Raw genomic sequence first — 14,055 nt, forward strand, 5'->3', positions numbered from 1 at the left:
GATGGGTGGCTGATCATTGTATGACCGAACTCAAACATGAAAGCTTTATAACTGTATCCCACAGTGACTCAATTTAAGAAAAAAAAAAGTGTGGCCAAGTGTCAGCCTAGAACTGTCCAAAGCCCAGAGGCCCGGGGCAGCCTGCTGGGGAGAGCGGGGCTGACCACACAGCTGTAAGTCTCTGGATGGTAACAAAGCTCTCGTGGGCTTTTTTCAAGGCTTTAATGTGACCGAGGTTACCTGTCCCACCCCTCCTTTGTACTCAATAATCACCCCAGTTCAAAGAGCCACTCTCCTGTCCGTCCCACTCCCCCGACAGTACAGCCCCCCCATGCTACAGAGTCACACCGACCTCCAATCCTCTGCAGAATTTAGTTTGGACAGTGCACGAGGAACACTTAACATTTTTCTTACCTCACTTGCAAGTCTTAGAAATTAGCATCCACTTGAACAATTCTGGGAATTTATTTTTGGATTGCGCCAGAATTTTTATCAAAAGAAAAAAAAATCTTCGAATAGAAAAGCCTGCTCGATCCTACGATAAATTCCAAAGTCCATCAGTATCAATCACTGACTTTTAGTCCAGCCCTGCCACAGCCGAGAACAATAGCTACACTCAGAGTGGACGAGCATGGAACTGGGGAACACAGGCAGAGTTTCCTAGGCTTCAGGAAGAAATATCCCAATAATCCTGAGCTTACCAACCTGGTTCTTAGAGAGTGAAGCTCCTCAAGCAAATGTTAGGAAATCAAGGTCTTTCCTGTTGTAAATGAACATAAACACTAATGAGCGCATTGGAAAGCATAATAGTTGTCAAAGAGTGAACAGAAAACCATGACTCAAAACCAGGTTGGGAAACCAAGCAGCTTCCCCCACCAAATTTTGGTGCATTATTGACCAGAGTATATTTTACCAAGTCCCTCCCGCAGTTCACATACAATCTTCTAACAGTTTGGGAGGTGTTCCTTGATATCAAAGAAAATAAATAACCATATAATATTGCCTTGGTCTCAAGTGTAAAAAGAAATAGCTATTATTATTTTTATTACTTTAATTTTTTGTTTGAAGTCCACACCTGACCGTGCTCTAGGATGATTCCTGGCTCAGTACTCAGTGAGCACTCCAGACAGTGCTCGAGGGAGCATACACAGTACCAGGTAGGCTGCATGCAAGGCAAGCACCTCACCCGCTATACTCTCTCTCCAGCCCATATGACTATTTTTCTTTTTTCAATCAAAAGATAGCTGCATTTTGTAGCTAACTCTGCTCTTTCAAGTAAAGAAATTTGTATTGGTATTGTTATGAATTCTTCCAGTGGCCCCGTGAGATAAAAAAATAGCTTAAGGCTTGGTGTCTACCAACAAATTAAAACAGAGTATAAGCAAGTAACAAAGATGTTGGTATACTTATAACATAGCGTACACTGAATCGAGGTAAGATAGTAACAAATCCAGATTGAAAAACCTTAAATCTATTTCAATATGCAATCACATGTCCCCTGAGAAACTCCAGCCAGAAGGAAAAAATGACACAGTTCTGAAAAAGATCATACAAAAAAGAATCTTCTATAAAACCATAAATAAAAATTCTATCCTATTAACAAATCTTCTCAGGAGAATCATTAGAAGGAAAGTTGTAAGTATACAGGGTGGTTAGATCCCTGAGTTTGAGTTGCTGTGTCCCCAACACTGATGTGTGTGGCTCCGCTGGTCCCCAACCCCTCTGGATGTGACATCGAGCTCTCTGACCTGGTCGGATGACTTTCACCAGAACCCCTGAGCACTGCCTAGGAAGAAAAATAGAAGAAAAAGAAAAAGGCAAAAGAAAATTGGATGAATTTTTTTCTATTACCCTGAATCTTATGTGTCTAAGTCTAAGTAAAGATGACTCTTTACTTCAATGGGTGCATTTTCATTTTGGTGCATTTTCATTTTTGTGCATTATGCATTTTCACTATTTCTTTAGAAACATCCACAGCCAAATATCATGAAATGCAAGTGAAACACAAGGAGTAGGAGAAAGGAGGCACACTAGGGAGAATATTCTAGAGAATCAGGACATAAGTCACCTTCACATCCCATTCCTATAGAGTAAGCACTTCGCAGAATATGATCAAATGATGAAATATAAGAAGCAGCACACTGAGTGGGGATCAAGTAACTGAGAGCCCAGTCAGGATCTGACACATCTCTTTGAAATTAGAGATTCTTCCTTCTAAAATAATTTGACTTCCAGTCCACTGACGATATCCTAAGACAAACTCTTGAAACTATGGCATACACAAACAAAAAATAGAGAGCCTGGAGGGGAAATCCCCGAAACCCACCAAGACTGATTCCTGAGTGCAGACCCAGGAATAAGGCCCAAGCATCACCAGGTGTGGCCAGAAAAAAAAAATCACTAAAAATTGGATCCAAGAGATAGCAAAGCAGGTAAAGCATTTGCCTTGGATGCAGCTGACCCCGCTTCGATCCCTAGCACTGTTTATGGTTCTCTGAGCACTGCTGGATGCCATTCTACCCACCTCCCAATCACCCAAAGAATATTCTAGGAGTATATCTAGACATGGTTTACCTAGGAAATTAGGAGTGAGAACAAACAAATCTGATAGATGTAGATACAAAGAGAAAGCAACAGAAATGCCCCCCTGATTAAAAAAAAATTTTTCATCATGCCTGACAGATGGTCACCTTAAACACCTTTCATGATGGGGACGTGCAGTCTTCAGGCAACACGCACTATCTTAGGTTATAAATTGGGGTAAAAAAAGGGCAAGTCCTAAGTGATTTGGAAGATGGAAGAATGGGGATATTATTCAGGATGAATTATACATGAAAAGCTTTCTAGAGATGATTGAACTATAGAAGGTGCCAACTCAATTCAAAACCAATCTGACTGCAGGGCTATTTGAACAGCCAAATGTTAGATCTGCTACCGGATTCCACTAGGAAAGTCATCCTTTTCTGCAGCGGTGGTAAAAATAAACCTTGTACTATGTCATTATGTCGCCTTTCACATTTCAGTCACACAGTTTTCACCTTCCTCTTTAGGTGGTGGAGGGAAAAAATAAAAAAAAAAAACAGCCAGAAAATGTTTACCCCCACCGTACGTATTCTGCAAGCACAGGGGATGTTTTACAATAAGGGTCTAGATTAAAACCCCCTCACTGGACAGAAGTGCTCATCGCTAGGGATGCATTCCAGCCAAGGCAGAAAACCCTTCAGAAGATCTCAGGCTGCCTAGGGGCCTCGTCTGGTTCTGCCACATGTGACAGTGCCCAGGCATCTCCATAGACGGATGTGTTAGAAATTATCACAACGTCCCACTGCGTCTTGGTGCCAACCCGCTGCCCTGCTGTCATTGCTGACCTGAAAGGGGTGTCTTGTGGTTCTTTGTGTTTCCTTTCTGCTCCGGGGCCAGTGACTCAGTACTAGGGAACCAGGAGGAGGAGGCAGTGCTGGAGCAGGGAGTCTGGTGCCTATTTAGGAGGAAGTGGATCTAGGGGGTAAGGCTCGCTGGGAGGGTGACGGGACAGTGGGGATCATGGGGCCTGGGGGCTAGGCATGGGGGTGGGGGGCAAGGGGTATGACCAGTGAGGAAGGGAAGGCAGGAAAATGCTCGGAGACCAGCTTCACGGAATCGACCAACTTTTTAAAATTTTTTTTTGGCTTTTTGGGTTACACCTAGTGATGCACAGGGGTTAGTCCTGGCTCTGCACTCAGGAATTACTCCTGCGATACTGGGGATTGAACCCGGATCAGCCATGTGCAAGGCAAACGCCCTACCCATTGTGCTATTGCTCCAGCACCCCTGACCAACTCTTGTCCTGAACAGGGCACTTTTGCGGAGCTGCCTGGGACTCAGAACAGGGCGGCCATCCTCTAGCTACTCTCCCGGGGCTCCCTATGCCTCTTCCTTGCAGGCCAGGGATTCTGTGGACAGTGAGCCTCATTCCCGTTCCATCTTCTCCCTGGAAACACCCTTAGAAACTCCAGCAGTCCTGAATCCACAACTCCACAACCAGAATGGTGTGGTCCAGCCAGGCCTTCAGGAAGTGTTTCGTGGAAGGATGACATGGCAACTAGATTCCACACACACAAGCGATATTTGTCATTGGACTGATTTCACTTGGACGCTAAAGAACACAGTAGGGCATCTAATAATAACTAAAGTTTTCTCTCTCTGTGTCTCTCTGTCTGTCTCTGTCTATCTCTCTGTCTCTGTCTGTCTCTCTCTCTGTCTCTGTCTCTCTCTCTGTCTCTCTCTCTCTCTGTCTCTCTCTCTCTCTCTGTCTCTCTCTCTCTCTGTCTCTCTCTCTCTCTCTGTCTCATCTAGTGACAACGGCATGGCCAAAAGATTCATTCCACTGACCATGGCAATCCACAGGTTGTCCACATCAGACCAGGCCTTGTTGGGACCAGAGAGCTCCAGACAAAAGCCAGCAATCCTTCCTTCTCAAGCCTGGGAACAAACAACATAAAACAGCAGCATCGAAGCCATGGAGGCCAAGCATCCCATCCCCTGCTAAGGAGGCACTGCTGCTTCTTCCTAGCTCAGCCTCCATCTGCTTTTCCAAAGTTCACTGATCCTTCAAGGAGATGGAGAGGGAGTGTAGGGATAAAGGTGCTTGCCTTGCACCTAGCTTCTTCTGGGTACGATTCAGGGCACCACGTATGGTCTCCTGAGGCCTGGCAGGAGTGAGCCCTGAGCACAGACTCAGGAGTAAGTCCTGATCACTGCTAGGTGTGACCCCAAAACTAAAAAAGCAATTTAAAACAATAAAGATTTACTGGATCCAGGGAGATAGCTCAGTGGTCTGGACATAAGCTGTGCCTGTGGGAAGCCCCAGTGCTAACTCTGGGTCCCCATACGTCACTTGAGCACAGAGTCAGGTGTGGCCACTGACCACAGCCACGTGTGGCCTCAAAATAAACATGCAGCAGCTGTTAACTGACTTTACAGCACCCAAGATCCGTGGGCCGATAGCCCAGGCCTGCTGAGAATAACAGTCTAGAGGAACAACCTCTTCTCTAATGTGCCCCATGCCACAGTCAGATGCTCTGAGTCCTGCTGAAGCCCAGTGATGGCTCTACACACCCCTGCTCTGCTCTCCCTGCTGCCCCCTGCCCGTAGTGTGCCTCCTGCTGGTCTTCATAGGGAGGGCATCAGCAGGCTCAAGGGCTGAGGCCAGTATGGGAATTGGGAAGAAAAGCAAAAAATTATATAGAGAGATATTTTTCTGTCTTTAAGGGACTTGGTGGAATTCTGACTTTGTCACTTGCTGATGCCCTTCCCTTTGGTCCCTCAGAGAAACGTTCAAGAGGGCGGAGTAAACGGGAGAAGGAAGGTGCATCTGCTCATTTTCTAGAGGAAGGGGAAGGGAGCCTGGTGTTCACAGCCCTGGGGGTGCACAGAGGAGCCTGGGAGTGGTGGGAACGGGCCCCAGTGGGCTCCCTGCAAAGCTCTGAGGGAAAAGCATGGCAGGGGGCTGAGTGGCAGCCTTTCACTCTGTGCGGTGCTGACTCTTGCTTCTCTCCTACTTCACGCTCAGCTAAGATGCTTCTCTGAGCAGTGATCTCAGCCCCGTGTTCTCACTGCTCCAGTTTCTGATCGTGAATGTGAGCTGGAACCATCACACGGCAGGTTGAGGGGCTCACCCTGCACACAGTCAGCAGGGGTCGATCCAGGCACCCCATCATCTGGCCTCCTGAGCTCTCCCAGGCACAGAGCCCTGAACACTGCCCGGTGTGGCCCCCAATCCCCAAATAGTGAGAATCACAGAGAGCCCCAAACACTACCGGGTGTGATCCCAACTCCCAAAATAGTCCAAAGCATCATTATTAATTAAGGAGATCTCAATGTCTACGTGGCCTAGGGGGCAGAGATGTCTGTAGAGGACACAAGACGACAGTGACTCATTCGAACGAGATGAGAAAGTCGCTCGGCAGAACTTTCAACACTCTGAAAAATGGCAACTCGCCTTTGCAATGTACAAGTCATAGTCTGCCACTCTTAAAAGTATGAACAGACTTTGCCTCGACAGGGCGTGTTCCAAAGGAGAATCCATTTAAAGGAAGCCAAACCACACCTAAAAAACGTTGTCATCCATTACTATACAGTAATACAAATAGAAGAACTTTAGAAGCATAAATCCCCCTCTTCACAATATACTTAGTATTTCCATTTAACAGATGGGCTCGTGGATCTGAGAAATAATATAGCCCCCCAAGGGTTAAAGAATAAAAGGATCTGTTTCCCTATGTCTGCTTTGACAAACCAAAAGATGTTTCCTTGTGCGTACACGTTTAGGTGTAAGGCCTTTTAACACAATATTCAATATGTTCTCACAGCTCATTTAATCTATGCCTTTGAGTGGATGCATAAACACACATGTTTGAAACTTGCTGTTAATGACTTTCATTTTGATTGCCTGCTTGGGAAAGAATGTATTCCTAAAATAAAGATGTTTGTCGAGGTGGGGCACAATAATATTAGAGTTATCACATAGGATGATTTCATCTTCTCTGCCCCCTCCAATACCCTAATCCGGCCTTGGTCATGTGAATTTATTATCCTCACTCAGAGCTTAAAATCCCCATTAGATCCCTGCCCTCTTTCATGGATGTGAACACACTGTCTAAAGCGCCACGGAGCTTTCAGGAAGAAATTAAGAGGATTTTGAAATGATACTGCAAATGCCAGCCAAAATTCCCATCTTGCTTTCATTTGACCTTTCTCAATTCTTCTTCCTTTTTTCAGTGCTGAGCAGATACATCAGACTATTATTTTTTTTTATAGAGGCCCTCCAGGGCTTGTGGTGAGACCAAATCTTCAGGTCCAAGAGACCTTCCACCAATGTCCCAGCCAACTCTGAATCAGTCTTTTGCCTTTATCAGATCACAATGGTGCCTTTATTCAAGAACTGTCATCTGTGGGCACCTTATTTTAGCCAGGCACCCGGCACCCTAAAGATAGCCCAATCCCTTGTTCACCAGTACGACAATCTCTGAGAAAGAAAGATTTCAAAATCATGTCTGTCTCTCCTTACCCTGTGAGATATGGAAGATACCAGAGACATGAGACTTCAAGTCCCACAATGCACAATGCAATTCCAACAACATAAAAAGGAAAACTCCTCACAGGTTCGTCATCATTGTTTTCAGTGTATGGGTTCTTTCAAAAATCCCATCCAACAGTGGAGTCCATCGGCGCGAGAATCCTGCCTTCCCCATTGCTGGGGGAGCGAGAGGGGGTCTGGAGCTTTGCTATGCAGGCAGTGGGTTGCCACAGCTGACCAGTAGGAGTCAGGCCGTAAGACAGAAGCGCAGGCTTTGGGTGGGGCCGCAGAGCCTGCATCTTCTCCCTCTGCTTCTCCCAGGCATCCTTCCCATGAAAAGGCAGGGGCGTGGGGAGTTGTGCCCACCGCACACACCGCTTTGTGCACCCAGCCTCTTCCCCCAAAACATCTGTAGCTGTCTCCCGGCAGCTGTCAATGAAAGAGCCAGCACGGGCAATGCAGAGGATCAAAGCCAAGCAGAGAAATCTCCCGCTGGGTCTTTTCTCCTCAGGAAGAAGCTGCACTCACCCCCAAGCTCCCCGCCCTGCAAACACACCTGACTGATCGTCTTCCTGGGGCTCACAAACCACCGTGCTTCACGTTTCCCTGTCAACACTCGTCCTAAACGTGAAACATCTCCATCTAAACCCAGTTCCTGAGCAGAGCGCAGGGACGAAGGGGTTCAAGGATCCACCTGCCAAATGCACCTTCTCTCTGTTCACGGTCCAGCCCCGGGTGCATCCTGAATGCGCTCGCAATACCTTTTTCTCCGAAAGCAGATGCATGCAAAAGCCTCTTTCTTGAAAGAAAGCATTGCTGGGCGCTGCTCTGGGCTTGACTCGTGAAGCCACACGCTTCTAGACTCTTCCTGATCACACACACACACACACACACACACACACACACACACACACACACACACACACCCCTATCCAGAAGACATCTCTGATTCCAGCCATTTTTTTTTTTACCTTTTTGGGTTTCTTCCTTCTCTGGCTACTGCCATTGAACTTCTCCCCACTGTCGCTTTTCTGAGCCGCATCCTCGTTCATCATGTTGAACAGCTGGGCAGGCAGAGAGCCGTGCCATGAAAGCCTGCAGCCCGGCCAGACCCTCGCCCGGGAGCGTGCTTACAGCAGGGAGGCGGGGCAGAAGACGGGGAGGTGGAGGAGGTGGAGGAAGAGGAGGGGAGGGGGTGGGGAAGGGGCTCGCGCGAGAAGGGGAGGACCCAGCCGTTGCCATGGCAGCGGCAGCCACAACTGTTTATCTGACTGCATTGTTAAATCTGATCCAAGCAATTACAGTCAGGGACCGGTTACAATGAAGAAAGCCCTGGGGCGGGGTAGGGGGTAGGGATGGGGAAGGGAGGGGGGGAGAGGAGGGCAGCAGGAAGATGCAGGGATGGGAGCGGTTCGGGGACTTGGCTTTGGGACTCTGCTGGGTGCTGTGGACACACCCTCAGCCTCCAGCGTCTCCACCCACCCACAACACCTGCGTTTCCTTCCTTCTGGCTTTACCGCAGCCCCGACAGGCACCTGTGACCACCGCGCAGTGAGGACACGGGTGCCTTTTAAGAATGCGCCTCGGAGCCCCGGGAGGTCCTGAAGGGTCAAGAACAGCTCTGAAGATCTTCACGGGGGTGTGGAATAGTTGCCATTTATGACGCTTTTGCTCACTTGATCTCCAAGGATGAGCTTTCAAAGCTCAACCCAACCAAGACTTCTGCTTCGAATCCTGAATGATAGGTGCCCCAGTGACCAGGTAATTCAAGCGGGTCTCTCTACACTGAGCTGGGGCTGCGGGATTTCCCCTAAAATACTGCCGCGTCCAACTTTGTCTTTGCTCAACAACCTGTCCCTCATAGGCAGGGAATGTGAGTGTGTGTTTGGAAGATGCAGAGACCTCTGAATCTTCCTTTAATGTGCATGCATGGTACATTAAAGGAAATTCATTGAGGTATGTCAAATATTTAACAAAACACCATGGGTGGTGCTATAAGAAAGTCAAGAAGGGACCAGAGAGATAACACTGTGGGAAGGTGCTTGCCTTGTACATGGCTGACCTCGGTTCAATCCCCAGCACCACATGAGCCCCTAACCCTGCCAGGAGGGAGCCAGGAGGAGTCCTGAACACAGCTAGAGTGGCCCCAAAACAAACCAAAAGAGGTCCGTGAGTCAAAACCTAACTGACTTTTGGGGAAATGTTCTTCACTTCATTCTCTCTGTTGAGGAATTAAATGCCCTCTTGAGCTTGAGCTATAGTATAGCAGGTAGGGTGTTTGCTTTGCACACAACTCATCTGGGTTTGATCCCCAGCACCCCATATGGTCCCCTGAGTACCTCCAGGAGTAATTCCTGAGTGCAGAGCTAGGAGTAAGCCCCGAGTACTGCCAGGTGTGACCCAAAAAGAAAAAAAAACCTCAAACAAACAGAAAACCACAATGCCCTCTTTCAAGGAGATAATAGTAGAAGTTCCAGGATCTTTCTTGATAATATAAGGAAAAAGGACTTGTTTGTATGACAAGAAGTCCAATTCCATCTATTGGGTGAGGTAGCCGCATGTATATCCATAAATAGAACACACTGTGGACACAGCTGAGCCCAGTATGTTGTGTACAACACACACACACACTCACACACACACACACACGTACCTGCAGACACTCTCCCGGTCTCCCCCCAGCGAGTGACCTCTAAGTGCAGTGAAGTGACCGCTGGGATGTGAGGACTGAGCAAACTGAGGAGAGGGTGCTTTAAAGGCTAATGTAAGGAGATGGCAGACAGGCGCTGAGGAGCCAAGGAGCTCTCAGAAATTGAGGAAAATCTACTGAAAAAAAATCACATCCTCCATGAAAACGGATGTCAGTGTCAGGGAGTCATCATCACAGCAGACACGCTGAGAACAATCCCCTCTCACTGCACCTCAGTGGCTGAGCCCTTCCCTGAGCCTCTACCTCAGCCTCCACCAGCCAAGCCCTTCCTTCACCCTTCCACTGCCTCCGCTGGAGCAGAGTCAGCTGCCACTGCCCACAGCTCGGCCAGAGAAGCAGTGAAGTTGGGTTTTGTTTTTGCTTTTTAATTTCTGAACCAAACACCACCACCTCACACACAGGAACTTCTACAGAAGCTTCTAGAAGCCCAACCACCATTGTTGTCAGAACTTTGGCCCAGAGCCATGGTTCCCTGGCTTGCACCACTGTCTCCTCTCCCAACCTTTGCACACTCCCTCCCCCCCGCCCTCACAGGTGACTGACCATTCCTGTAGGTGGCCTGGGTTCATGCATTCAACACTTACTGAAGAGTCAGTAAAGAACTAGAACTGGGGGCTGGAGATACTCGTCCCAGCCACCTGAGAGACAACAGTGACCAAAGCAGGTGGGATTTTTGCCATCCTGGGGCACTGTTCTGTTCAATTATGACTGACTTCTGTGAAAAGCAGCCACTGAACAAAACATCCAGAGATGGAAAAAGGCCAACACGGCAGATGCCAAGAGCAGCCCCCACAGGGAAACACCTCAAGGAGCACAGGAAAGTCTGTGTTGCCTTCTAGAAAGGAGTTTCCACAGTTACCTTACTATCACCATGCCTCTAGTTCCTTAAACCACAAGGGTTAAGAATATTACAAAATCTGGGGGTATGGTGCCGCCAGCAGGTCAATCTATGCCTGTGAGGTGAGTGCATCAGCATCCTCATGGCTCCTTCAGACTTCCAGATACTCCAAAATTGCTGCTGTGCCTTTGGCCAGACCCCAAAAACTTGGGGCAAAATTTACCAAGAAAGTAAACGGCCAAAAGTTAGGTAAGTATGTGAGAGACACACCCACATACCACCTCCAGCTCAGCTATATAATTGGAGGCATGGCCTCTCTGGTTCCTGATCAAGCTGCTTAATGGCCATGATCCCAGAGACTCAGAAACAAATCTTGAAACCCAGAGGCTTTTGCAGAAATGCGTCTGGACCGCAAAGTGGGTTACTGTCGCCAGGCCACCTCAGTGGGGAAAGGGTGCTGTCCAGTGGCTGCCATCTGCCAGAGGCCACTGGACAGTCAGGTTTGGGCCCACAGTGACAAGACATGCGGGGCCTCACGGGATGGGGGTGGAGCCAGCCCTCTCCTCCCCATCCCAACGAGACCCCAACCCCCTCCAACGAACGGCCTCTCTGGTTCCTGATCAAGCCATTAATGGCCATGATTCCAGAGGCTCATAAACAAATCTTGGAACCCAGCGGCTTTTGACAGAAATGCATCTAGTCCCTGCAGTAGGTTACCAGCGCTGAGCCAACCCAGGTGGGAATAGATTTTGTGCCTTGGCCTGTTCCCCCTGGTGGCCCAGTGGCCGCCATCCTCCAGAGGCCACTGGACAGTCAGGTTTGGGCCCACAGTGACAAGACACGCAGGGCTTCGCAGGGTGGGGGTGGAGCCAGCCCTTTCCTCCCTATCCCAATGAGACCCCGAGTTGCTGCCCACAAACAGCCTTTCTGGCTCCTGATCAAGCTGCTTAATGGCCATGATCCCAGAGACTCAGGAACAAATCTCGGAACCCAACAGGTTTTGACAGAAATCCCTCCAGATTTAAGTGTTAAAATCTCAGAATTTCAAAATTGTGCAACCACTACTGCAGCCACCCGACATCAAATGTTATTCATAACCAGCAATAGAAAACAAATTGTCTACTGTTGCCTTTTCAGCAGATCTGAGTGTTGGGGTAAAATCCCAAATAATAATGGTGGGTCTGGTGTCAAAATATTGAATGTAATCAAAGGGAAATCATCTGCCCCACAAGTAGGGGAAGGGTGTGGGATGGGGGTATACTGGGGTTTTGGGGGGTGGAGAATGGGCACTGGTGAAGGTACGAGTGTTTCATTCTATTACCAAGACTTAAACCCGAAAGCTTTGTAACTGCTCTCACAGTGATTCAATAAATAAAATTATAAAAAATAAAAAAAGTAAGGTGGAGTTCATGCCCAATTCAATCAGCTAATCAGTGTCTGAATAAATAGCAGTATTCCTACATTTAAAAAAAAGAGGGGCTGGAGCAATACTGGATCAATAGCACAGCGGGTTGGGCATTTGCCTTGCACGTGGCCAACCCGGGTTCGATTCCCAGCATCCCATATGGTCCCCTCAGCACCGCCAGGGGTAATTCCTGAGCGCAGAGCCAGGAGTAACCCCTGTGCATTACTGGGTGTGGCCCAAAAAGCAGAGAAAAAAAAAAGAATATTACAAAATCTGTCTCACAACATTTTTTTTTATTAGTGAGACATCATGAGGTACAGTTGTCGACTTAAAAATTTTTGTGCATGGGTTTCAGTTATACAATGATCAAATACCCATCCCTCCACCAGTGCCCATTTCCCACCACCACGGATCCCAGTATCCCTCCCACCACCCCCATCCCACTCTGCCTCTGTGGCAGGGCATTCCCTTTTGTTGTCTCTCTCTTATTAGGTTCTCACAACAATTTTTTTTTAAATTGTAATATCATCTGTGCCAGGAAATGTTCCCTAAAGTAGAAGCAATTGTGTCTAAAAGATAAATTATTTTCCAAAAGTTCATTAGTCAGTCAAAAGTTGTGTTAAAATTTGCATCTTGTGTTAAAAATTGTATTTTGGAGTTGGGGGAAACTCTGCAATAGGGGCATGGGGAAGGGTAGAATGGGGGCGGGGGGGATACTGGGGACATTGGTGGTGGAAAATGTGCACTGGTGGAGGGATGGGTGTTCGATCATTGTATGACTGAAATTCAATCATGAAAGCTTTGCAAATGTATGTCATGGCGATTCAATAAAAAATAAAAACAAAATAAAAGAGATGAATATATAATTATCTACTATCTCTGTTACTTCAATAAAATCAGTTTAATTCAAATTGGGCAGAGCAATAGCACAGCAGGTAGGGCATTTGCCTTGCATGCGGCCAACCCGGGTTCGATTCCTACATCCTCCTCAGAGAGCCCAGCAAGCTACCAAGAGTATCCCACCCACACGGCAGAGCCTGGCAAGCTCCTGGTGATGTATTCGATATGTCAAAAAAAAAAAACAGTAACAAGTCTCACAATGGAGACATTACTGGTGCCTGCTCGAGTAAATTGATGAACAATGGGAGAACAGTGGACAGATGGTGCTAATTCAAATTGAAAATTTTTTTAAAATTGTGTTTTGGGGAGTCCCGGTGATAGCACAATGGGGAGAGCACTTGCCTTGCATGTGGCTGACCCCAGCACCCCAAAGGGTCCCTCAAGCCCATCAGTACTGGTCCCTGAGTGCAGAACCAGGAACAAGCCCTGAGCACTGCTGATCTCCCCGCCAAACTCCGTGAAATTAAAGAAAAAAAATAAGCATTCTCCAGAGCCAACAAACCGTGTGTTTTAATAGGGAGCACACTCTGAGGTGTGTGTGTGTGTGTGTGTGTGTGTGTGTGTGTGTGTGTGTGTGTGTGTGTGTTGGGGGGGGGAGGCTGAGGTTGTCTCGGGGCGCAGACAATCTGGTGTGTGCCTCAGCCAGGTGGAGTTGAGGAGGTGAGTGGGGGTCGAGGGTAAACCCAGGGCCTGGGACGGGCCAGAGCAGCTGTCCACCTGGACGGGCTCCACGCCACCCCCCCACACGCCCCTGGCCGGTGTCCGCTGTGTGCCAGCATCCCTGCGCTCATCTCTGCCTCTCAGGAGCTTGTAAACTAAAAGTGGGGCACTGGCCTCAAACTAGAAGCGCCTAGGCGGCTCATCCAACCTAGGTTGAAAGAGTGGGACCCTTGACGGGAATGTTGGGGTGATCTGAAGCATCAGGAGGATGGCGGGGAAAGGGGTGGAGGCGGGGATGGGGAGATGGGGCCAGCGGCGGCGGAAGCAGCAGCAGCAGCAGCAGCAGCAGCAGCAGCACCACCACCACCACCACCACCACCACCAACACCACCATCACCACCACCACCACCACCACCACCACGGGGCGCGCCCTCTGGAGGAAGGAACAGGCATTGCAACACTGAGACCGGGCTGGACTCCCAGAC

At 48.3% G+C, this 14,055-nt stretch overlaps 1 protein-coding gene across 17 annotated transcripts in view; it reads right to left on the reverse strand.

The window, feature by feature from the left end:
* ANK2 (ankyrin 2) overlaps nucleotides 1-14,055 on the reverse strand; it is a 494,244-nt gene that overhangs the window by 313,945 nt on the left and 166,244 nt on the right. For 7 of the 17 annotated variants that reach the window (XM_056116851.1, XM_056116843.1, XM_056116839.1 and 4 more), the window contains exon 1: nucleotides 8,029-8,185. The exons of the other annotated variants lie outside the window; for them this stretch is intronic. In XM_056116851.1, the coding sequence (XP_055972826.1) occupies nucleotides 8,029-8,112 (84 nt within the window). In that variant the 5' untranslated portion in view covers nucleotides 8,113-8,185. Of the gene's footprint in view, nucleotides 1-8,028; nucleotides 8,186-14,055 lie in introns of those variants that run through there. 17 annotated transcript variants of the gene reach the window in all.

Source organism: Sorex fumeus, unplaced genomic scaffold (assembly GCF_029834395.1).
Source record: "Sorex fumeus unplaced genomic scaffold, SorFum_2.1 ptg000033l, whole genome shotgun sequence".
In the NCBI taxonomy this organism is placed as follows: domain Eukaryota; kingdom Metazoa; phylum Chordata; class Mammalia; order Eulipotyphla; family Soricidae; genus Sorex; species Sorex fumeus.